The sequence below is a fragment of the Thunnus albacares genome, chromosome 24 (genome assembly GCF_914725855.1).
Source record: "Thunnus albacares chromosome 24, fThuAlb1.1, whole genome shotgun sequence".
In the NCBI taxonomy this organism is placed as follows: domain Eukaryota; kingdom Metazoa; phylum Chordata; class Actinopteri; order Scombriformes; family Scombridae; genus Thunnus; species Thunnus albacares.
Window position 1 is genome coordinate 36970 of NC_058129.1, and position 23620 is coordinate 60589.

The window sequence follows — 23620 nt, forward strand, 5'->3', positions numbered from 1 at the left end:
TTATTGTCAACAAATTCCATGTGCAGTATCATGTGTCTATTAAAGCCGAATATATCTTATTCCTCTGGGACTCCAACGTTGTCCAAATACTGAAAATCACATCAATGAGCCACACTGAAAATAGTCCAACAAATGCATTATTTCCGCCAGTTTGAGTAATGTTTGTTAAAAATTACAGTGACCAGCTATTTAAGGAAGTTATTAAGTGTTAAAAATAATAATAAGGTAAGGGCAATGTAGACTACACAATGCAATGAACCAGTACCACTGCTTCCACTTCATATAGTTAAAGTTAACATAAATTAAGTATGTTATTGTACAATGATTTTTTGACTTCTGAAAAGATTATACATTTGAATGCATACAGTTATTAGCGCATATACTGTACTTCACTGCACGTAACCTTTGCACATTTCTCAGAACACCTACATTCTGAATTTTTTCTAAAAATAAAGTCTGTTTTTTTAGATTATTTGAGGTTTTAATAAGATTATATAGCAACACATTATTGAAAAATGATAAGATAGTTACTGAAAGTTGCAACTTTACAAAAGATGCATACAGCATGTTCCCAGCCAAGGCTGAAAAAGTAATGGTGAACAAATGGTTTTAAATCAATGAATATTTGTATAATAATAGCATTTCACAAGTTGTCCCTGTCACCTTCAGTGAGGAGTCAGTGTTGTACCCACTGCTCTGTACTGCACCACAAGAGCAGTCACTAGCCATTGACTTGTGCAGTGAGTCATGTGGAAGTCAAAAGAGGAAGGAGTATTCAGCCTGGCCATAGGAAGTCTCATAATAACACACTTAAACCTAACCCCATGTGGTTCACTGCTCTGGGTGAAATTCAGGTAATCCTGCTCATCAGTTTCCCTTCCCTTAATCCCCTTTAACCGAAAAATATTAGTATTGTAGCAGTCTTCAGAAATGAACCTGTACAGTTTGAACTATAAGCAAAACAAAGTGTAGTGTTGGTTCATTTTTAGGGAACCTGGATAGCGAAAGCAGCACAAGAAAGCAGAGTGCTCTCTTACCTGTGCCTCGGGACAATTGAATACTTCCTGGTTGGTCACCGAGGCGGCCAGGCAGAAGTGGTTACACTTGGTCATCTTGATGTGCATGACGGGCGATCCGGGAAACCTAAACCTTTTCCACCTGATACCTGAGGTCAGGACGCAACGGGACGCTGAAACAGACTTCAGTGGTGGCGAGGATGATGTCGGTGATGATGAGGAAGAGGAAGGGGGGAATCGGGGGGGTCGGAGGAGCGTTGCCTTCCCCAGGGTGACAGATGAGCAGGAAGTGATAGATGCTCCCAAACCGGAAATGGGTTATTTTTTTTCCACCACTGGCTCTTTTCACGTGGTGGTAAAACGCTGGTATCTCTTCTTTTGTCTTCACAGTGAACCAATCCCTAATGTTAGAGATACACTGTGCTACATTCAAGTCACTTCAGTCAATATATAGACTCCTAACCCAGATTCAAAGGTTATCCACTCTGAATAACCTGCTGCAACACTTGAAACTGCAACAAAAAGACAAAATCCAACATTCAACGTCTGGCTCCTCTCTGCTTCACTTCAGTGCTCTGTCTACTTACTATTCAGCCTTTTCCATTCTCTCTCAGTACATCAGTGAGCCCGCTCTGCAGCAGCCTGAAAACTGAAGGAATTTTCCAGAGATTTGGGTGTGGAGTGCCGAAAATGTCATGTCTCTCTCTCTTTCTCTCTCTTGCTCCACAGCCACTTAAATGAGTCCCTGCCAGCCGATGACGCATTACCCACAAGTCCCTCCCCCTTTTTTTCTCTTCCTATCCCTCTACTGACAGATACAACCCGATGCTGACTAATCATACAGAATGAAGGGCAGTGTATGTATGTGTGTGTGTGTGAGAGACAAAGAGAGAGAGAGATAATATGGAAAATAATGACATCACCGCTGAGCAAACTGACAATCTGCTTTCAGTTGCATTTAAACTCAAGACAAAAATCCTTTGTTGAATGGAAAATATGTAACAATAAGCTTTTCACCTATTGATTTCACACACATACCAAAGACTTATCACCTGACTCCTGAGTGCAAGGAGCAAGACGTGGAAAACACGTCAGTCTTAGTAAATATGGATGAAGTCGTGAGAGAGATGGAGGCAGACAAAGGTAAAGAGAGAGGACAGCTGACAGACAAAGGAGACAGAAAAGAGATAGACAGGAATAGAAAAAAAGAGCGGAAAGAGAACGAGAGACATGGCTGGTTGGAAGAATGCATGATGAAGGGGGAAGAGAGGTGGTGCTAATGGAAAGTATGCAGTTTGATAACATGCTTTTATGAGGTATTAATAGCACAGAGCTTGAAGTGGTGGAGAAGTATGTGTGTGTGCAGCCAGCAGTTGGAAAAACAAGACGAGCCTGTGCAGCCAATTCACAAACATTTGCACCTGTGTGAAAAGGTCAAAACAGTTGGGACACAGTCTTGTTTTGCAGACTCTAACCCTCTGTAGATTCTGGACTTAACATCTAGAGGAGCTAAAAACCCAGCTTTTGTTTTTAGAAAATAACTATGCACTTTTTTCTCCCTGTAGCTTGATACAAGAAGAAATCCCTCCAGCAATTTCAACACATACTATCATACAAAAGGCGCACTGTGCTGTTGTGGCTAGGGTTGGCATATTGTCTACATTGTCAACAGAGATGGCATATGACAATGTCCACGGTAAAACATTGCGATGATATCGGGAGGAGTGATAAATTATTCTTATTGGCTTTTTACTTGCAAAGCTTTAATTGCACTTACAATAACGTAAAAAGTGTAGTTGTTGTCAACTCAAGTACTTCACCTGGTTCACTGTCTCTTCTCTGCTCCTCAGAAGACACATACACACACACTCACAGAGTGCTCAGCCCTGCCTGTGGTAAAACAGGAGAGGAGAGAAACTTAACATGACCATAAATGACAGCAAAACGCAGTAGACACTGTTTATTTATGTTATTTACCTATTTTATGTGTAATTATTTTATTTCAGGTCAGTGTGAGCATCTACTGCGTTTAACTGTCATTTATGGTCCCATTAAGTTTCTCTCCTCTCCTCTGTTTTACTGCGAGCGGGGCTGAGTGCTCCATGCCTTAGTGTCTGTCCTCTGAGCAGAGCAGAGGAGAGACAGAGAACCAGATTGACTTGACGACAGCTAACTACACTTGTTGCATTACTGTAAATTTCATGAGTAAAAAGCCAATGAGAGTAATGTAATCTATGCAAAAGATGGACAGATGAGGGTGAGGTACTTTTAAATCACAATGTTACGATGGTAGAGGCTCAGTGGTCGATGACTGTCAGCCATCAGCGATGTACGATGGCATCACCCATTGGCCCAACCCTAGTTGTAGCATTTATCTGATCCCTGATCAGTTCAACTGTTGCATGGGTGAGAGAACATTGATCATATGGATGAGGGATTAGAGTGGGTGAGAGCCCGAAAAGACAATAAATGTTATTCATCCATGTGTTTGTATTCATGAATAGTTTTTGCTAGCTAGCTATTGCTAATGCTAGTTAATTGCTGTGTTGGGTTTGAATGGGGTGTGTATGGTTACTAGCTATGCTAATCCCAAATGAAGGGACTGCCTGGACAAACCCAGTGAACATGCTTAGTTTTGGTGCACAAGTTACAGTTGGGACTAAGGTGGAGCAAGGGGTCATCATCATGGTATGCGAGTGTTGGTGGTGTCTTAAGGTGGACATGAGTGTTGTCCTGCCAAAACCCAACATTCAGCACTGACTTTAACCGATACACATTTTACCATTCTATTATGGGAAGACTGAGAAGAAACCCTATCTCCAGGTTTTGTGGGTTCATAAACCAGGATTGCACTACCAAGACTATATGCCAGGTGAGTCTGTGATGACTGTACCATAGTAGTTGTTGCGGATCTGAGGGTTTGCTCAACCAGACTCATGGGAACGAGGTAGGTTGGTATACCGTGGTGAGAAGGGCCCTCTCACAGTCGGAGAACTTCATTTCAACGCTGCTCAGGGGTCGGCTCGTGTAGGCGACAGCTCTTTTGTCTGTGTCGTACTTCTGTGCCAGCGCGGCACTCACGCAGTGGGAAGAGAATCTCGCCTCCAGGTAGAACTCTCTGTCCTTGTCTGGGTAGGCCAAACAGGGAGCTGAGCAGTGTTTGTCCTTCATATGGCAAAAGGACTGTTACTGTGGCTCTTCCCACGCGAGTGACCTGTCTTTGCAGAGGAGCTCTGTGAGAGGTCTGGCTATCTCTGCATAGTCTTCAATGAACTGTCGAGAGTAGTTAGACACCCAAGAAGCTCCTGAGCTCCGACACATTTGTCAGGGCTTTGATGTTGCGGATGGCTTGAATCCTCCCTGATTGGGGTTCAATGCCTTCTGCACCCACTGTCAATCCCACACACTTGACCTTTGTTCGACACCATTGACCCTTTTTGAGTGACAACTTGGCACCTGTGGCGGAGAGCTGGTTCAGCACATGCCAAATCTCAGCTCGTCAAAGGTCCGACTCCTCATCAAGATGTCGTCCACATAGATGAGGTTCCCACGGGCGGCGGCATTGCTCATCGCTTTGTGGAGGAAGATGTTGAACTCGGCAGGGGAGTTTGAATACCCGAACCGGCAACGGTTCCATGTGTATTGGCGATTGCCCTAAGAGAAGGCCAGCTTGTACGGGTCAACCCTCATGGTCGAGAAACCGTTAGCCATGTCCACAGTAGAAAAGAACTGAGCCCCTTTCACCTTGGCCAGCTCTTGGTCCAAGTGAATCATGGGCCAACGGGAAAGCGGAACCTGCTTGTTGAGAGGGCAGTAGTCAATGGTGAGGCGCCATTTGCCGGTTGGTTTCAACACTGGCCATATCGGAGAGTTGTAGGTGGAATTACACTCCCGAATGTTCTGCTTCTGCAGCAGCTGGTCGAGGAAAGCCGGGGTAAGGCTCTTCAGGCGGGGACTGAGTCACTGCAGCACCTGAGGCTGTGTCTCTGGGTTGAATCACGAGGGCGTACACAACCATGTCACCTTTGGGACTCGGAGCTGCGCTGCAGATAGCTTCACTCTGCAGCGTCTCGTGGTGGATGATAGTGATCATCTTGGTCAGGTACATGAAGAGGACACTCTCCAGGTCATGGTCTTTAGCTAGGGAAGGAGGCAGCTCTCCTACAACTGACACCGTCAGCTCGAAGTTACAGAAGGAGACATCAATCAACATCCCCAGTGGGCGACGCAGCGTTACCTGGGTTGGGAGGTGAGTGAAGTTCTGCACCAGAATGTACATAGAGCGGTTGTCCAAGGCGAGCAATGGTGTACCACAGACTGTCCGGTTGAGCTCCCAGAAGAGGGGCAAAGGCTGGAAGAAAGCTTGTGACCCAGGGATTTCTGTCCTTTGAGATCACAAAGCGGATGGGGAAGCCTGCTGTTCGTACAGGAACCACAAGATCAGCTACACTGGCAACCTGACATGCCTGGGGGATCGTCTGGCCTGACCTGATAGCATGTATGCAGGCTCGACGGTCAGGGGGTGTGCTTCAGCATTGGCCTGGGACCACAGGACTTGGGTCACTGTGTACAACTTGGCACCCAGCCTGACAAGATCTGCAAGATTTGTAATTACAATACAGATGTTGATGGGGTGCACAAGAGTCATTTCTCGGAAGGTGAGGTCGATCCAAGTGCGTTGGGTGATGGGAGACCTGTTCTGGGTATAACTAGTTATACTCACATTACAGGCCTCAATTTGCAGGGGTTTGCCAAGTGAGAGCATCACTCTGGCAACCTCTGCTAACATGCTAGAACACATAAGACTGATTTCTGAACCAGTGTCAAGTAGTGCCAGGGAGCTGATGCACCCCCCTACCACCACCGAGGTGTAGATGCGGTGACCATTGCCCTTGCGGACTAGGTCACCAAGGAAAGTCAGGAAAGGGGTGTGTTGAGGGTCAGAAGTGCTTAAGTGAGGTAGTGGCTTGGCCTTCTCTGTTTCCCTTCCCCAGTCCACAAAGTAAACCTTGGCGGAGGTGGGGGAGGGGACTTGGCCTAGTCAAGATGACGAGGGACCCTGACCGGGATCCTTTGCGGGATCCGGTGGTCCTGGAAGGCTGCGAGGTGCCTCAAACTGCCTTGACACCTCAGTCAAGCATCTCCGCATCAAGTCCTCCATTTTCCTGCTGCCTGTTCAGAGCTTTACCTGACTGATTCAGATGCTTAGAGTTCTGCTCGAAATGGACTCTCCCTTTCGCCTGGTGAGAGTCCTGCCTTCATGGCTTACAGTGACCCTGGTCCTGCGCTTGGCCACCACCTCCTCGGCTCTGTGCTTCACCCTGTTGCCTCGGTGCGAGGCACTTCGTCGCCTTCTAGCATCAGGGTGTCGTTCTCCGAGGTTCGGACCTCCAGGACTCTGGCTTCCGTCTCATGCCCTTTGGTTGGGCAGATGCGCGTTTCCCATGCCAGCTGAGCGTACCTCCTGATTTCCTGCATCGTACTGGATGCTATCACGGAGGTTGTAAAGGAAGAGGGATCGGAAGGCTTGCTCCTCTTCCCTTTCAGGGGCGTTGCGCCCCTGAAAGTAGGTGGCTCTCAGACACCTGTAATACTCACGCAGAGGCTCGTGCTTCCTCTGTGTGATGGTAAGGGCCCTGAGAGTGGCGGAGGCTTTGTCCATGTATGGCGAATATTCCTCCCGCAAGGCTCTACAGAGGGCTAGGTACCAGTCTCTGGTCTCTGCCGGCAGTTTCCATAAAAACATGCACTTCTCTCGCCATTGTTTTCCACACCAGCGTGAGGAGGCGTATGGAAGATCAACTAGGCACCGCTCAATCTCTCTGAGATAATCATCGATGTTTGACTCGTGACTACTTGGGTCGAATTGCTCTACATCACGGGCGAGACACTCGATCTGACGGGTCCTCAAACTGTAACTTGGCGGCAGCGGGCCATCTGCATCAACCCCTCATAGCCAAACTCATCATGGTGGTGAGACCGGTACCTTGTACTTCGCAGTGTGGAGGGAGTGTGGTCGTAGTACTGACCCCTTTGTCTCAGGGCAGACTGCAGCACATCCCAAGATGGTGGAGCGGTCATGCTCCATGAGTGGACCGTTGACGAAGCTTGGTATGTGTCCAGAATGGAGAGGTTGGAGGCTGCGTCACCATGGGTTGCTAGACACCTGGGGCGTGTCAACTCGAGTAGTCAGCTGCTGCAGCTGGGCAGCTTCAAGTTTCCTGTGCAGGGCAAGCTCCCTCGCCTGCGGAGCTTGAAGTTGCATGCAGACAGCAGACTGGCTTCATCCGGTGCATTGGCCTCCTGCATGAGTGGGGGGGGGGGCTGCTCTAGGTTTTCTTCTTGCTGTAGCTGAGCTTTGCTTTGCTGAATCAGGAACATCTGACCAGAAATTATTAAACTTAATTAATAATGCGGGGCACCACCCGGAGACTGGGACTAATAACCAAACTGTAAAAATAGCCTCATAAACAAATTATTCAATTAAGGGGAGCTAATACCTGGTGTATCAGCACCACTAAGTGAACAGTGAAGGTGAAAGTCCGAGCACTGACTCTCAGCCACTTATCACAATAAAAGATGCACAATCATGACAAGAAACTTCTCTTTAAAAGCTATAAATAGTATTTATTAACTTCCACAAGGATTAACAAAGTCAACAATTGCTTCAATAAATACTATGCTCACAACTAATACTAAAGAAAAACACATAAATCAGCAGCTGTGTAAAGGCAAACAGGTAAACCAAAGTGTGTGCAAGTGTGTGTGTATGTGTGTGTGTGTGTGTGTGTGTGTGTATCACAAGATGGCCGGCGTGGATCACGTGACGATGCACGTGATTCAAGATGGCGTGGCTTCCGGGGGGGAGTCGCGTCATGTGAGAACAACCGGCGGAAGGCGCCGCAGAGTTCTGGTTAAGAATAACAGATAGCGCCGACCGGTGGTCAATGGCGTTTCTGCACTCACGTGTCTGATGGCGGATAACAAAGGGGCAAGACGGCGCTATGGCCCTTTGTTATCTGACTATCAGATGTGTGGAAAACGTGCATGGTTAGGTGAATGTGTGTGTGTGTGTGTGTGTGTGTGTGTGTGTGTGTGTGTGTGTGGGAAAGAGAAGAAAGGAGATCGACTCTCGGTCCCATGACCGTGAGGGGAGAGCAGCGGTTGCTTTGTCTACAGAGAGCGAGTGTACAGATGGTAGCCTGTACGCACGTTGTCTGGTTGTGGACTGACAAAGCAACTTACTTTTCACTCGTGGTGGCACATACACAGAAATCCTGAGTGGGATAACATGAACAGTTTAGTGTGGTGAACACAAAACTAAACAGGCAGCAACTTAAAAATACTCCTCAGAGTACAGCAACATTAAAACACATGACAACGATACGAGCACTGAGCTCATAAACACACAATTTTAATACTATCTCTGCCAAGACAACCTCTTACTTGTGTCGCTCTCCGGAGCGAACCGGTGTGTGTGTAAAAGTCCATCAGTGAAATCCAGCAGCAGGTCCTCAAATGTGTGATGCTGGTGGAGCCGTCTTTGTTTCTCGAGACTGATGGAACTGGTTTCTTGGCGGGGCAGCGAAGAAACACAGAATGGTCGACTCAGTCGGTAGAAGTTGGGGCGTAGAAGTTGTCTGCGTCTTCGTGGAGAAAAGTCCTTTCTCCCTTCTGCAGGTATCAAATGAGAGTGCTGGGTTGCAAAAAGCAGTCTCTCGCTGATCCGGTAATGTTACTGGTGTTAGGAAGAACACGGGTCGAAGTCTCGTCTCGTCCAGCGAGGGGAGAAGCTCCAAATAAAAAAGGGGGAATAGCACACGTGTACGAGTCACTTTCATTGGTGATCGAGCTGATCGAAAAGGCGAACCTTCTCCTGAGCAAGAATACCTGAAAGAGAACAAGACTCTCCCCCGGCCCGTGTTTAAAAGGGGGAATGACGTCACGGCTCCGTTGCCATGACTCCCTGTCATGTTGATGCGTCTCTGCCAATCAGAGTCTGTGTTGAGGCCATTTCCTGTTTAACACCTAGGTGAGAAAATGGTGCATGCTGGGGAATGGAGTTTGTGATCAGCCTTTAGGCACTGATCCTTTGTTTCAGAAGAAAAAAGGAACCCATCTTTGTCTGACTGTATGTGGAGGCCCAACAGCTGTAACTAAACTGCGGAAGTGGGGAAGTCTTTTGGCAATTACCAAACATTACCAAAGAAACCTAGTGCTGTTTTTGGTCTGAATGCCTGGTTATGCACAGGTGCACTCACATACAGCAAATGATTTAATTACTTTTAGATCAAGTTTAGTGGTAAGTTTTATATTTAATTCAATGTAAAGAATTTGCGCAAGTTTCAAGGCAATCTGAAAAACCAGAAAACTAAAATCAACAAACAAAACTTTGGGAGAAGCTAGCTACCTAACCAGCTAATTGTTAACAACACCAACTGTCAACTGTCAGCTACCAACTGCCATGGAGACACAGACCTAAACCAGGACAAAACTAATAAAAAGGACAGCAAAGGGAGGGGAAGACAACAAGAAACAAGATAACTAAAGAAAAAAAAAAACAATTTTAAGAAGAGCACATTCCTGAGAAGAATAATGGACCCAAAACTACAACCAGATGGATGGAGCCTAGATAGTTCAGTGATCCACTACCCAGAGGACATGACCAATGAAGCAGGGAGGATAAGAAATACAGAAGCAAACTGCAACAAATAGACTCAAACACCAAGGCTTCAACTATGAGAGCTATTGCTCAAGCAGGTTCACCCTCCCAGCCTTCAGATCCAAGCACTACTGCTCCAGCCTCCCATGTACACACAGCCTCCAGCACTCCTTCGCCTGCCCACTTTAACAGCACTCAGACACCCAGGACACCAGTGTCAGTGCAGTGCATTCAGGAATGTCTCTCCCTTCTATAAGTGGAGATAATAGAATTCAAACAAAACTTATGGTGCGTCCAAAATTACATGCTAACATACACTGAAACAGTATGTGAGATTTTTGATGTCCAAAACCAATAGTATGAAACCAATAGTACATGAAGTGCATATTATTTCCTGGGAAATATTGCAGTATGCAAGCACTGGACACTAAGCTGGCATAAATATCCCACAATGTATATGTATGTATGAGTATATATATATTTTCACTTTACGAGGCGAAATACATTTTTTAAAGTTAGTTCATTCATCATTTGGTCACTTCATTGTATGTATATGCACTATTGTGGTTGCAATGTTAACTATGTTAACTAAAGAGCCAACTAACGTTACCATTAATTAACATTAGCAATGTTATGTGACATAAATGAGAGGGAATAGGGGGACGTACTTAACTTTACTCAGGTAATTTAGGAAGTTACCTCTCTTCCTGTGCTTATTGCTAAATTTATTTTAATTCATGTCGATTCCCCATTGACAGATGACTTGACAGAAATTGATCCGTTGGCGTGCAGCCTTCAAAAGCCACGCAACACCACCATCAAAGGTTTTGAGTAAGTTCAAAGGAACAGCTGTTTCTCTTTCAGGGTTCCCGTGGGTCCTTAAAAAGTCTAAAAAACTCTCATTCAATAGCCTTCCAGCTCTAACAATGTCTTTTTATTTTAAACAAAGAGTAATGCTATGAGTACTCTTTTTCACTTAATTGTACTATAAAATTAATTAATTGCCACCGAACAAAAAGGTTGACAAAGATAATTTTTGTCTGGGAAATAAGCATGAAGCTTTTGGCCTTAACAGTTGTGAAGTAGGTCTTAAACTGCAGTCTAAATAGTCCTTAAAAACTTTGTTTAAAAGTCTTAACTTGACTTGGTGGACTCTGCAGACACCCTGCTCTTTATTGTGTGTTCTTAATTAAACACTCTTAACTGTTTGCATCTGATAAAGTCTGCTGTAATAATAACTGTGAACATAACTGTGTTTCCTTTAGGACATTTGTCAAAGAAACTGGTCTCTTGAAGTCTTGAACCCTGCCTGGTGAAGAAAAAAATGGGAAAATTTAAAGTAAGTAAATTGGTCAGTTGTCACAACAGTAAGTCTTAAAAAATCTTATTTTTTTGGTTAATATTTATGCTTTCATGTTTTGTAGGACTTGAAATGTCCCCAGTCAGGAGTTAGTACTGACGGTGGTGAGGCTACAGCAGCATCATGGAAGTGGTATGATGCTAGAGAGACAGGAAGAGAGAAAAACAGAGACACAAGAGAGAGTAAGGGAGATTGAGAGAGGTGAAAGAAAGAGATGAAAGATGAGAGATGCAGAAAATTGAGAGAGAAGAAAGAAGAGAAAGGGAGAGAATTGAAAGAGGAGAGAAGAGAGAGGGAGAGAATAGACAGAGAGGAGAGAAGAGATAAGGAGAAAAGAGAGAGGAGCGTTTTCTGAAATTAACGGAACTTTCGGTTAAAAAATAGTTACAGATAAATGGTTAATGGTTAATAGTTCAAAATATTTAAAGAAAATAATTGAAAGTATATTTTTTAAAATAATTTGGTATTGTTTGATATTTTTGTTTGATATTAAAGAGTGTGATTATACTTTTTTGTCATGGTGTATATTTTAGAAATGTATTAAAGAGGGTTTGATATTTACAAATAGTCTTTAACTTTATATATTTATTACCTGAGTAAATAACTGCTTTTAATTAATACATTTACTTGTAGGCTAATTGAGTACAATATTTGGAATGTAGTGGGTCTTGTATTTGAGTATAAATTTTAATGCTCCCCCCTCTGTAGTAGCTATTATGTAGAATGTAGGGTGGTGTAGTGTAGTATAAAGAGAAATATGTTCTGCTCTATTTTAATGTATATGCCACAGCAATTACAAGCAAGCAGTAAGTTTAATAAAGAAGTGATTTCACATTACAATCAAAATATACTGTATTATTGTCCTAATTAAAACCATCAAATATATACTAATATAAAATATATATATGTATTGATTGACCACCACTGAATATATAGGCTACTGCACTAAAATACACAGTGCTATACTATACTATACAATACTACACTACTATGCACCACACACCATATAGGATATTATGTGATGCTCACATAAGATCACATATTTACAAACTATTTACAAGAAAAAGAATTAATGGGAGAACAGTCTTTGCCACAATAGTATTTTCACATATTTTCATATAGTCATGCTCTTGTAAGGCAGGTACTGCAGCCTCAGGAACTGAAACAGCTGCTGACAGTGTGTCCCTTAATGTGTCCCCTGATGCTATTTCAGCACAGCCAGATACTCCCCATTGTCTTCATCAGCAGGCTCCATGACATCCTCATCAACCACGTCACAATTCCAAACAGATGTTGTGAAGAATGGCACAACAGGCAACAACCTCCGCAGCAAATGTGGGTTTCACTTCAAGGGCCGCATTTTCTAACAGCCCTAGTACTCCTACAGATGTGAAGATTAACCAAAAACTCAAGAGGTTCATCATGCTTGCTGTCAGGTATTGCAGATGCTGGTAGATGTGAGGTTACTATGGTAATACGTCTCGCTACAACTAATGCTCTCAGGAAGTGATGTAGTAATAGGCTGAGTAGTGCATCCAAAAAGTCAAATACTACTGTTTATTCACACAAAAGTATGCTTAAGGCATATTGAGTATGTAGTGCACAGTATGCAATTTTGGACGCACCCAAACTGTTGGAGTCTGACACAATTCAACAGCTGAAAAATGAAATGAAACTGTTTAAAGAGGAAACCAATACTGGTGTTAGTTGAGAGAAAGTATGAATGTGCTTCATAGAGCAAATGAAACTCTCAGGCATGAACATGTCAGGTGAGAAAGGAGATGGAGCAGAGAGACACCCTTCTTATCAAGAGAGGCTGCTTAGGATGGAAGCAACAGAGCAGCATCCTCAAACTTAAACTAGAGACACAGGCTCACAGACTGGCTCCAGCAGCCAGGCAGCATCACAGGCCAGCCCTCCACCTAGTGGCTCCAGCAACCAAACAGCATCACAGGCCAGACAAGCCAGCCCTCCACAAGACAACACTGCCCCTCCAGCCTTACACACAGCCCCTTGCCCAGCCAGAGTAGAACCAATCACAGAGGAACAAGGACCACTCTGTCACCAGCACCCTAAAACTGCAATCCTTATTGACTTCAATGGCAAATTCCTGGAACACAGAAAGCTGTTCCCTCGTAACAGTGTGGGGAAGTTTACTAATTAAACTTGGCTGTAACAAAAATAAATGAAATCTATCATAAATCAGCCAGTAAAGCAGGTCTTACTAAGAAAAGCTCTGCATCTAAACAGAGACTAAAAAAGAAAGAGTGGTATGACAGGGACTGCAAAAATGTCAGAAAAAAATTAAGACAGCAGTCCAACCTAAAACACTGTCAGCCACAAAACACAGACTTGCGACAAAATTATGCTGAAAACTGAGAGAATACAAACAGATAATAAAACATAGAAAAAAACAGACAACTTGGCCCACAAAATGGTAACATTTGGAATTGTTGGGTCTCTGTAAATTAAAGAGTACGGTCTTGACCTGCTCTATGTGAAAAGTGCCCTGAGATGACTTTTGTTGTGATTTGGCGCTATATAAATAAAAATTGATTGATTGAACATTTTGAAAAATTATATGAGCAACCTAACCTCACAATCTCAATCGTGAACAGAAACAGAGAAAAATTGACAATCCTTGAATCAACAATCAAAAATAATCAGAACCTCCCTTGATTACCTAATAACAATGAAAGAATTAGAAAACAGCATAAAAACACTTAAGTCTGGGAAAGCATGTGGAGCTGACGACAGCAGGACAGAGATGCTGAAACACAGCAGCCCTGAGCTAAAACAGGCCCTGCTTCAGTTGTTCAATCTCATTCTTCAATCAGGTTGCTTTCCTGAGATCTGGAGCTGGGGGCTTATTTTCCCAATACATAAGCGTGGAGATAAATTGGACCCTGGCAACTACAGAGGCATCTGTGTGAGCAGTAATCTGGGGAAGGTGTTTTTGTAGCATTATCAATGCCCATATGCTGGCCTTCCTTATGGAACACAATGTCCTGAGTAAGGGGCAAATTGGCTTTTTACCAAATCACCGCACTACTGACCATGTTTACACGCTACACACCCTAATTAATCATCATGTACATCAAAAAAACAAGAGTAAAATTTTTGCATGTTTTATTGATTTTTAAAAGGCTTTTGATTCTATTTGGCAAGAGGGATTACATTATAAAATTCCCCAAATCGGTGACGGGAGTAAACTTTATGACACAATTAAGTCAATGTCAGTAATAACTACAGAGTAAAAATTGGCAACAAAACTACAGATCTCTTCACTCAAGGGAGAAGCATCTTTCAGGGCAACAGCTTGTCTCCAACTCTACTTCACATCTAGATTAATGACTTAGCAGTACTGTTGGAGCAGTCTGGAACCCCTGACCTAACCCTTAACAATAAGGAAGTTAAATTCCTGCTATGTGCTGATGACCTGGTGTTGCTGTCACCCACGCAACAAGGACTACAGCAGCACCTGGACCTCCTGGAGCAGTACTGTCAGAACTGGCCCTTGACAGTCAACTTTAACAAATCTAAAATCATGATCTTCCAAAAGAAGCCCAAATCTAAGGAAACCAAATAACAATTCAAACTAGGAAACACCCATCTAGATCACAGCTTATATTACGATTACCTGGGGCTCAGAATCAGTGGGTCAGGTAACTTTGGTCTTGCAGTGTATGCACTGAACCAAAAAGCATGTAGAGCATTTCATGCAAAAAAGAAAATTTTACACAATAGACATACCAGTTAGAATTAGGAAAAAAATATGATAGTATAATCCAACCAATTGCCCTTTATGGTTGTCAGGACTACACTAGATGGGACAGGTATCCCATATAGAAACTGCATGCAGAACTCTGTAGATCCATTTTTATCTGTTCCATTATTTACTATTGAGAATGTCATGTTATTGTTGTATTACCTTAATTTAACAGTGTTTCTATGCTTTGGCAACATTGCAACTTTACATAGTCCTGACAAAGCAAGCACTGTACAGTAAATGTGACCTTATAGTAGAGTTACACACACACACACACACACACACACACACACACACACACACACACACACACACACACACACACACACACACACACACACAAACATGTGTTTAATGTTCTCTGCCATTTTCTTGTTCTTTTTATAAATTTATTTGTTTATCTTATTTTATTTAATGAATTGTACTTTTTTCATCTCATTATTGAACTGTATTATCCTTGGCAATATTATTCATCTGTAAATGTGATTATTCAAAGTGAATTTAACTATACAATAGAGCTACATACACACACACACACACACACACACACACACAAACACAGTTTGATTAAATCAGATTATACAACACGTAGTTCCGACCAAGCAATCTGATTGGTCAACTAGATATTTAGAACGTGCTCAAATCAGCATGACAGCACACATAGCCGTGCTCAAATGAAAAAAACCTCATCACTAAAAATATTACTCCGCCATTCATTAGAACTACAGGCTGTGACGTTGCGCTAACAACAACAGTTATTTCTGGGTAGACGACTGATGGTTGATTTGAATTGCAGAGCTGTGTAAACTTGGCAAACTTGTTTTTTTCTGTTGTCATTTTCAGCTGTAACTGTAACTTTTTTAGATATATAGTTAAACACGGTGGTCCGACCAATCTGACGTTTCTGTAACTGGATTGAACTGAACTGATTAGGGGTTGTGGGGAAAACAAAACAGACCCTTTGCCGAGTGGACTGAACTCTGAGACTATGGGACGAGTTACACACGCATGCTGGTGCTACAGTGCTACTAGCTTAGAAATGCCTGTGAAGTTTGCGGACAAAGTAGCTAAATCTGTCCATGGAAAAAATATTTTTTTTCAGCGGATATCTTAGTTACAACGAGATTGAGCTAGCAAAGCAGTTTTGTGTTTATATGTGAGGTATTTATTCAGTTTGGGAAATGCCGCGATCTCCAGAGAGCATTAGCCGAAGTTGGCTGGCTGAGTCAGCAGGGACTAGAAATCGTCTCTGTTGCTAGGTCGTTACTAAGGGTCGACCTACTTGCTGGAGTAGTAAACTAGGTTCCATTAGATAGGAGTCTACTGGCGTAACTGATTGTTTTCCAGGTATTAGTCATACCCCATGTATTTCCACGGAAACGGAGATAACACAAGCAAAACGTTTTTATTTTTAGAGCGAACTGCTTCACAATATGAATAACTTTTGTTTATATCTTTTATTTTGTTGGTAAATGTTGTATAATCGCAATATTACACGAGAGGGTGTGCTTTACCTTAATGTCAGTGCTTACGGAACTCGGCGCAAGCGCCTCGTTCCTGACCGCATCACTGTCATGCCAACAGTGACAGTAAAGCACACCCTCTCGTGTAATATTGCTTAATTAGCCCAATCATCTAACAACCTTTCACATTTGAATATGATTTCACTCACAAACATGGCCAAAAAACCCCCCAAAAAACAAAAAACCCCCACCACAAACACACACACACACACACACACACACACACACAAAACGCATTTAATGTTTGCCATTTTCTTGTTCTTTTTTATTTATTCATTGATTTTATGAATTGTATTATCCTTGACACTTGGCAATATTGTTCACCGGACATTCATGCAAATAAAGCTTATTGGATTGAACTGAGTGAGGAATTAAAGGACAGAAAAAAAAACTCTTTTGACTGAATTTTTTTCAAGCCACAGCCAAGTCATATTCCCCAACTGCAATTTGTAAAACATGTTACAGGTAACATGACTTGACGCCTGCTAAACAAATAACACAATATGTAAAATTATGAGGTTTCAGCACCACTCCACACATAACCATGGCTGCTGTTCTCTAATGCAGCCATCAAGTTTAAATACTATAGACCAACAGTGTTTTAAGGGAAGAAGACGCTTTTGAAAAAGCTCTTCTATTGCCAGTTTTCTTTTTTGTCATTTCAATGTGATTTTCAATCTATGAAATGAGACTGATACTTTTTTTGCAAAGCTTGTCTCTGTTTATATATTTACTTTAATATAATCTATAATTTACTTTTTTAATTTTGTTTACGAATGCAGAATGTAGAATTCAGACGAACAAACAGTTGAAGCATCCATGTCAACATATAAAAAATACAATTTATGAATTTTATTAAAGCCATTCATTTGATCCTGAATTGTGAAGCAGTCTGTTTCAATATGACTACACTAAGCTGAAATGAGACAAGTGCACAAAAATTAGGCAAATAAATATTAATAATATTATTTATTTACCTAATTTTTAAATATTAACAATATTTATTTACAACACAAATAAATGTAGGCCTTATGGATGGATAGATAGACCAATCAGTCTCTATCTTAAAAACAAATCTTGATTATGTGATTAGGTAATGTAAAGCTGCAGCACTTGATACACTGAACAGTTACAACAACACTAATATCAATTTAAAAAAACTTAAGCTTCACTGAAGAGCTTTTCTAGCTACTTACTTTGTTTTCTTTTGTCTGACATTGTTATTTGATGATGCACGTCAGTTAATGTCATATATGATCCTCTTAACTCTGATTCATTTGTCTGTCCCATGAAAGCAGCTCTAGTCTGCCTGCTAGCTTCAGCATGGAAGGTTAGTTTGTTTTAAACACCTGCATATCAGGAGCTGGTGGTGGTTTGTTGGTCAATGTTAACAGTAACAGCCGTCTCTGTGTCTCATATGGGGATACAGTGTTCAGACGGCAAACAAAACAAGCCATCCTAGAAGCTGCAATAAACTGCGGTAGGAAGCCAGTCTGAGCTACCAGTTGTAAAGTGATGAAAGTTTGCATAAATGTTATTTCTGAATTTGAGAGGTGGCTAAACAGCATTTAGCACTACCACCATCTTGCTAATATACCTTACATTACATTTGTACATTTGTTTTTATTTCTTTCGGGAGGGGCAGGGGGTCAGGCAATGCTAGGGGAAACACTGCACATCACGTGAAGACACGGTTTATTTATGACCTTTAACTTGTACAGTGGGGCACGTAAGTTTCTCTACCTATTGCCCTATTAAAAAATCCACTTGTCCCCAATTAGAGGACAAGCCTTAATGTCAAGCACTGTCATGACTTTGCCTGATTTGCCTCCCTGCCTCCAGGCGAAGAAAAAAGTCGCAGCGTGCCTCGATCTGCTCACTGTGGCAGACCTGTTGATGAACACTAAAGCATAAAGTTGTGAAAATGCCACAGAGTTGTTGTCTAATGGCTGTGTGATTTAGCTATCTGAGGCCCATGTTAATGCTAAACTAGCATCTTGAATAGAAGCACCTGCTTGGTTAATGAAACCCCACCCCAAATTCAAAAACTCACAAATCACACAAATGACCTATTTGCGCTAAGTGACTAAGTTTGCATCCCTGTGTTTGGCGGCTAAATCTTGGAAGGTATTCCACTACACTGATGGGTAAACGTTTGTACCAAAATAGTCATGTGTTGCAGCCAGAGACTCAGGCTCACACTGGGCTGCAGTACAACTTGCAGATTCTTTATTTACACACTTTACAACCAAAATGAAGCAGTATGTTGCTTACAGTCCGCCAGCATATTTTCTCTACTGTTAAAACCACTAAATTTGTGCAAACTACTGCAAAATACAACAACAACAAGAGAACAAGTTGTTCTTCTACTACTTCTGCTTCAAAACTCTCTCACCTTACTTGTAGGCACAACCTGTTGGTGGAAGTCGTACAACACATCCACAAAGCTTAATACTGCATAAAATGCTAAGTTATGACCACTGGATCCTGGAAAACATGTTAGATCAGTATATCTTGGAGTATAAAGATTACCTCCCTAGAAATGAATTTCTTTGCTGATATCCGATATTTCTTCTTTCTATTGTGGCCGATTGCCGATGCTGATACTGATATAGGCACATATTTTTTTTTCCAGCAGGCTGAGGAGACTATTACATATGTAAGCAGATTGTACTCAGTATGATCAAGAAAGACAATATATGAAGGAAGAACTAGGGCACCGTCGCTCAGCCTTCCAACCAATTTCTCCCAGTGGCCACTCACGGTAATGCAGCGAAAAATCCCCCTGCGACCCAAAAAGCATTTTCCCCATAGATCACCATTGTAAAACAGACGTCTGTAAAACTGTTGACAGGACACCTCGAACTGCAAACAACATCAATTATGACTTTTTCTATTATGAACTTTTGATTCATGGAGGTTTTATATTTGTAAAACTTTCCTCAAGCCGAGAAAAGCGATTTTGAAATCCGTGACATCATCACAATGAGCGGGAACTCACGGGCGGGGCCAGCGGGGAAACACTACTGCGCATGTTCAGTGGGCCCCACAACGTGGAAGCAAACTCGGAAGCTAGAAACTTTTTTTGGCGTACGCGCTGAATGGGAGCCATTTCTGGTATCCAGCTCTTATAATACATCCATGAGCCGAACATAGCAACTCCTCGATGGACTGTTTCTCCCTGATGGTCCCGGTGCTGCCCATCAGACCTGCTGCTTCTTCCCACTTTAACCTGAATAAAAAAATGGCAGCTGAGTGAAGTGGAACCTGCAGAGGAAACACCGGACCGTCAGGGTGAAACAGTCTGTGGGGGGAGGCACAGTTAGGCGGCGGAGGAGAGGGCAACAAATCGGCCTCTCATATTCGAAAGAAATGGCCAATGCCGATATTTCATTTTAGAGCGCTTATCGGCCGATACTGATGACATGCCGATAATATCGTGCATCCCTAATACACACTATATATATATATATATATATATATATATATATATATATATATATATATATATATAAATAATGAAGACATGTGCACCATATGTGTTTTTTACCTTTATCTAAACAGTGCCAAAAAACTGTAGGAGTGCTCAAGACTGTCGGAGGCAAATCAATTTATTAATTAATATATTAATTTTACATTTAGAATGTTTGCACTACTGCCTACTTTTTGATATAAAGTTATATAGAAGTACATTATACACTGAAACAAATGTATATGTGACACAAAAAGGCAATTTATTATTTTGCTAGTGAAAAAATATGCATGGCTGATGGATTTTTTCATCTACAAGTCCCCTTGGCAGGTGAGTCAAAAAGTTAATTTTGGACACTGCAATCACACCTACTTACACTTAAAAATCCCCCCTCCACCTGTTGCAGGTCTTTGGACAGTGGGAGGAAACTGGAGCAGATGGAGGAAATCCATGCAGACACAACATATAAATTCAAACACAAAAGGCCTCAGCTGGGTTTGACCGCTGAACATTCAGGTAACACAGACTCGCAGTGACCTAACAGCCACCATGTATATTTAAAAACTACAGTAAATCTCAGCCATGTATAGGCAGTGACATCTGGCAGGTGGTCTGGATGGAATGTGCCCATCGTAAACTATTAGTCTAACATGTCGACACACAGTACGTCATTTTTGCTGCCTGAGTGCAGGTGTAAATGCATAGTGAAAGGACTAATGGCACTGTCCTGTGTGTGCTGGATGGAAAGTGCATGTGGAAAAGAAAATGGTGTGATGTTGGTGAGCCTCCCACCAGTGAAACCAATGTTCTCATGTAAGTGTTGTTTGTTGATGTTAAACATTATCTTCTAAGTATGTGTTGGTAGGTGCTAATCATCTCCAGACCTCAACGACACCCTGCTGTGGCTGCTAGGAGAGTGTGTTGTGCGAGTGTGTGTGCATACTCAGCCCTTCATTTTTTCCATTCCTATGTTTTTGTTTCATCTCCCCATTTTTTCCATTGCCTCACTAGACAGATAGGCAGGCAACACACACACACACACATACACACACACACACACACACATATTAAAAAAAAAGTACAACACTGAAATAAAATTAAGGATGACGACTTTGGTTTGCTGATGGAGCAGTAGATGCACAGTGAAACCACACTCCCAGATCTATTGCAATTTACCCACTAAATAACTCAAAAACTTGACAATTATTAGCGAAAGGGATAGATGAGTGGGAAGAAATCACCAAAGGCCATAAAAGAGAGTAAAAAAATGCGAAAAACTCAAGGTATAAGCACCTCAGCGGTGAAAGCTAGCAACATCAAAGAGAGCGCACTTGCAATTGAAGAGACACTGCTGAAGCCAAGAGGAACCCTGGAACGAGCATAGACCCTGAAGACATAATTAGGGCAGTAAAGGAGATAAAAACTGATCTCAAGTGGGACAATGACAGTCTGAGACAAGAAATTAATCACCTGGGACAAGAATTCAATGGCAAATTTGACAACCTTGTGATGAAATGCAGAGTTTGTCTGACTGAGTTGGAGAAGCAGAGACACATGGGGAAAGGTGGAGGGATGGGCAGCAGAGGTGACTGAGGTACTCAGCACCTGCTTGGAACAGCAAAAAGTCCTGGAGCAAAAACTAATGGACTTAGAGTCCTGGAATAGGAGAAACAATATACACATCTTTGGCATGGCAGAGGAAACTTGGTAGCACGGTTTATTGTGAAACTCCTCAGAAGTGAGTTGCTATTACCAAAAGACTTGGATTTAAAAATACAGCGGGCTCATTGGTCCCTGGCGCACAACCTCTGATCTGAAGCCCCACCAAGACCTATCGTTATCAACTTCCAGGAATTCACCATCAAGGAGGATGAGAGAATGAGAGAAGCTTGGAAAAAGGGAAAAATCCAGCTGGGCAACAGAACTCTCTACTTAGACTTTCTAGTTGACACTATGGATGTGAAATGCGATTGTGTGTAGCTTTGTATTTTGTATAATGTGTTCTGTGTGTTTTTTGCTTTGTACAGTTTGTTATTGTGCTGTTATATGTTTTAATTTTAAGGGACTGCAGATGAAAATTAGCTTGAAGTTAAATCTGGTACAGTGCATCATTTAGGTTAAAAACTGTCTTGATAAATAAATACAATTTCAATTATGCGACTGAGATAGTCAAGTAGCGCAGGGAATACAATGGGGTAAAGGAAGCCCAAAGGAAAAGGAGATTTGCTTTCAAACACCATACACGAAAATGTGGATCCATTGGGATATGGGGCTTGAACATGCAGCAGTGCACAGGACACGCAGCGGGAGCTGAAGAGATGTGGATTTCCCGTGGAAGAGCCAGAGACAGCCCAGCCCAGAGAGTGAGGGAAAAACTCCAGGAATTCCAGAGGGGACACATCAAGCAAATATGAACGAGGACTTAAACTACAAAATCTGGGATGGCTTTACCCTCTCATTAGGAGGAGCAAGAGCAAGAGTTTAGAAGACTTTGTTTTCGGGAGCTACTAGCTCATTTATTATTTAGAATATGTATGACAAGGTCACATAACTTGAGAATTACTTCCTTAAACGTGAATGGCCTGAGTAATCCAGTCAAGAGGAGTAAGGTGCTAGCAAAAGTGGAAAAGGATCAGACAAGTTATATTTTTACAAGAGACACCCGTTATAACAAGAACATAATAAGCTGAAAAAGTTTGGGGAGTTGAGGGCATATATATATTATTATCAAAGGAAGGATAGACAATGTTCTGGTCGCATTTGCTAATATACACACCCCTCCGGAGAGTGATAGGGAATTCTTTAAATTCCTATTTGATACAGTAATCTCTGAAAGTGAAGGAATTTTTGACTGTGTTGGAGAGTGGAACACAATGCTTAACTACTCTATCAATACAACAAGTACAACAAGACATAAATCCCATGCAGTTCAAAAGACCTCAATATGTTCAAGAGACAGGTATGTATGATTGTTATTGATGATGATTGATTGTTTGAGAGAAACCTCTATGCACTAGAAAAATACTTTACTCACTATTCAGCTAATCATCAGGTGCACTCCAGAATAGACTATTTCCTACTGAACACTATAGATAGACACAGGATGGGAAAAGTGGGTCAATAGGAACAGCAGATGTATCACATCGCAATGCAATTTATTTAACTATAAACCTGACACTAAATATATGTAATACATATAATACATAGTATATAATACATCTGCTTCAAAGCAGATGGCTGCCCACCAAGAGCTGGGTTCTGCTTGATGTTTCTTCCCGTTAAAGGGGAGTTTTTCCTTACCGCTGTCGCCAAGTGCTTGCTCATGGGGGAATTGTTGTGTCTCTGTAAATTAAAGAGTACAGTCCAGACCTGCTCTATGTGAAAAGTGCCCTGAGATGACTTTTGTTGTGATTTGGTGCTATATAAATAAATTGAATTGAAAAATTGAATTGAAATTGAATTTGACAATAAACTTCCGTAGTTGGCTCTCTCAGACCTCCAGGTTTAGACATGGAGACAGATAATTTGTAAGGTGGAGTAAAGAAGGAAAAACAAAATTCATAGAGGGAAAATTTTTAAAACTTTTGAAAAATTCAAAGGAGAATTGAATTCAGAAAATTGGGACCTGTTCAGATATTTAAAGCTAAGACATTTCTATGATACAGATTTTTAAAAAAGGATTTTCAGCAGAAGGTGAATGAAGTGATTGAAGTGTTGACAGGTAACCCCGTAAAAGATTGTTTCTAAACTGTACAGTACGAAATAGAAACTCACTATATGTAAAATTGAAATGGGAACTAGAATTGAACATTAAAAAA

At 41.9% G+C, this 23620-nt stretch overlaps 1 protein-coding gene and 1 long non-coding RNA gene across 5 annotated transcripts in view; one reads left to right on the top strand and one right to left on the bottom strand.

Annotated features, from left to right (window-relative positions):
- The window catches only part of rcan1b (regulator of calcineurin 1b), a 48030-nt gene that overhangs the window by 16526 nt on the left and 7884 nt on the right, over positions 1-23620 (bottom strand). The window contains exons 1-2 of one of the 4 annotated variants that reach the window (XM_044344521.1): positions 1604-1737; positions 1038-1528 (exon numbers count right to left, since the gene is read on the bottom strand). The exons of 1 other annotated variant lie outside the window; for it this stretch is intronic. In XM_044344521.1, the coding sequence (XP_044200456.1) occupies positions 1038-1124 (87 nt within the window). In that variant the 5' untranslated portion in view covers positions 1125-1528; positions 1604-1737. Of the gene's footprint in view, positions 1-1037; positions 1739-23620 lie in introns of those variants that run through there. 2 more of the 4 variants (XM_044344520.1, XM_044344522.1) reach the window with 2 other exon arrangements.
- Positions 15118-16497, top strand: LOC122976196. Its single transcript, XR_006400858.1, has 2 exons — positions 15118-15156; positions 15536-16497. It is a non-coding gene; the product is annotated as an uncharacterized LOC122976196 (long non-coding RNA).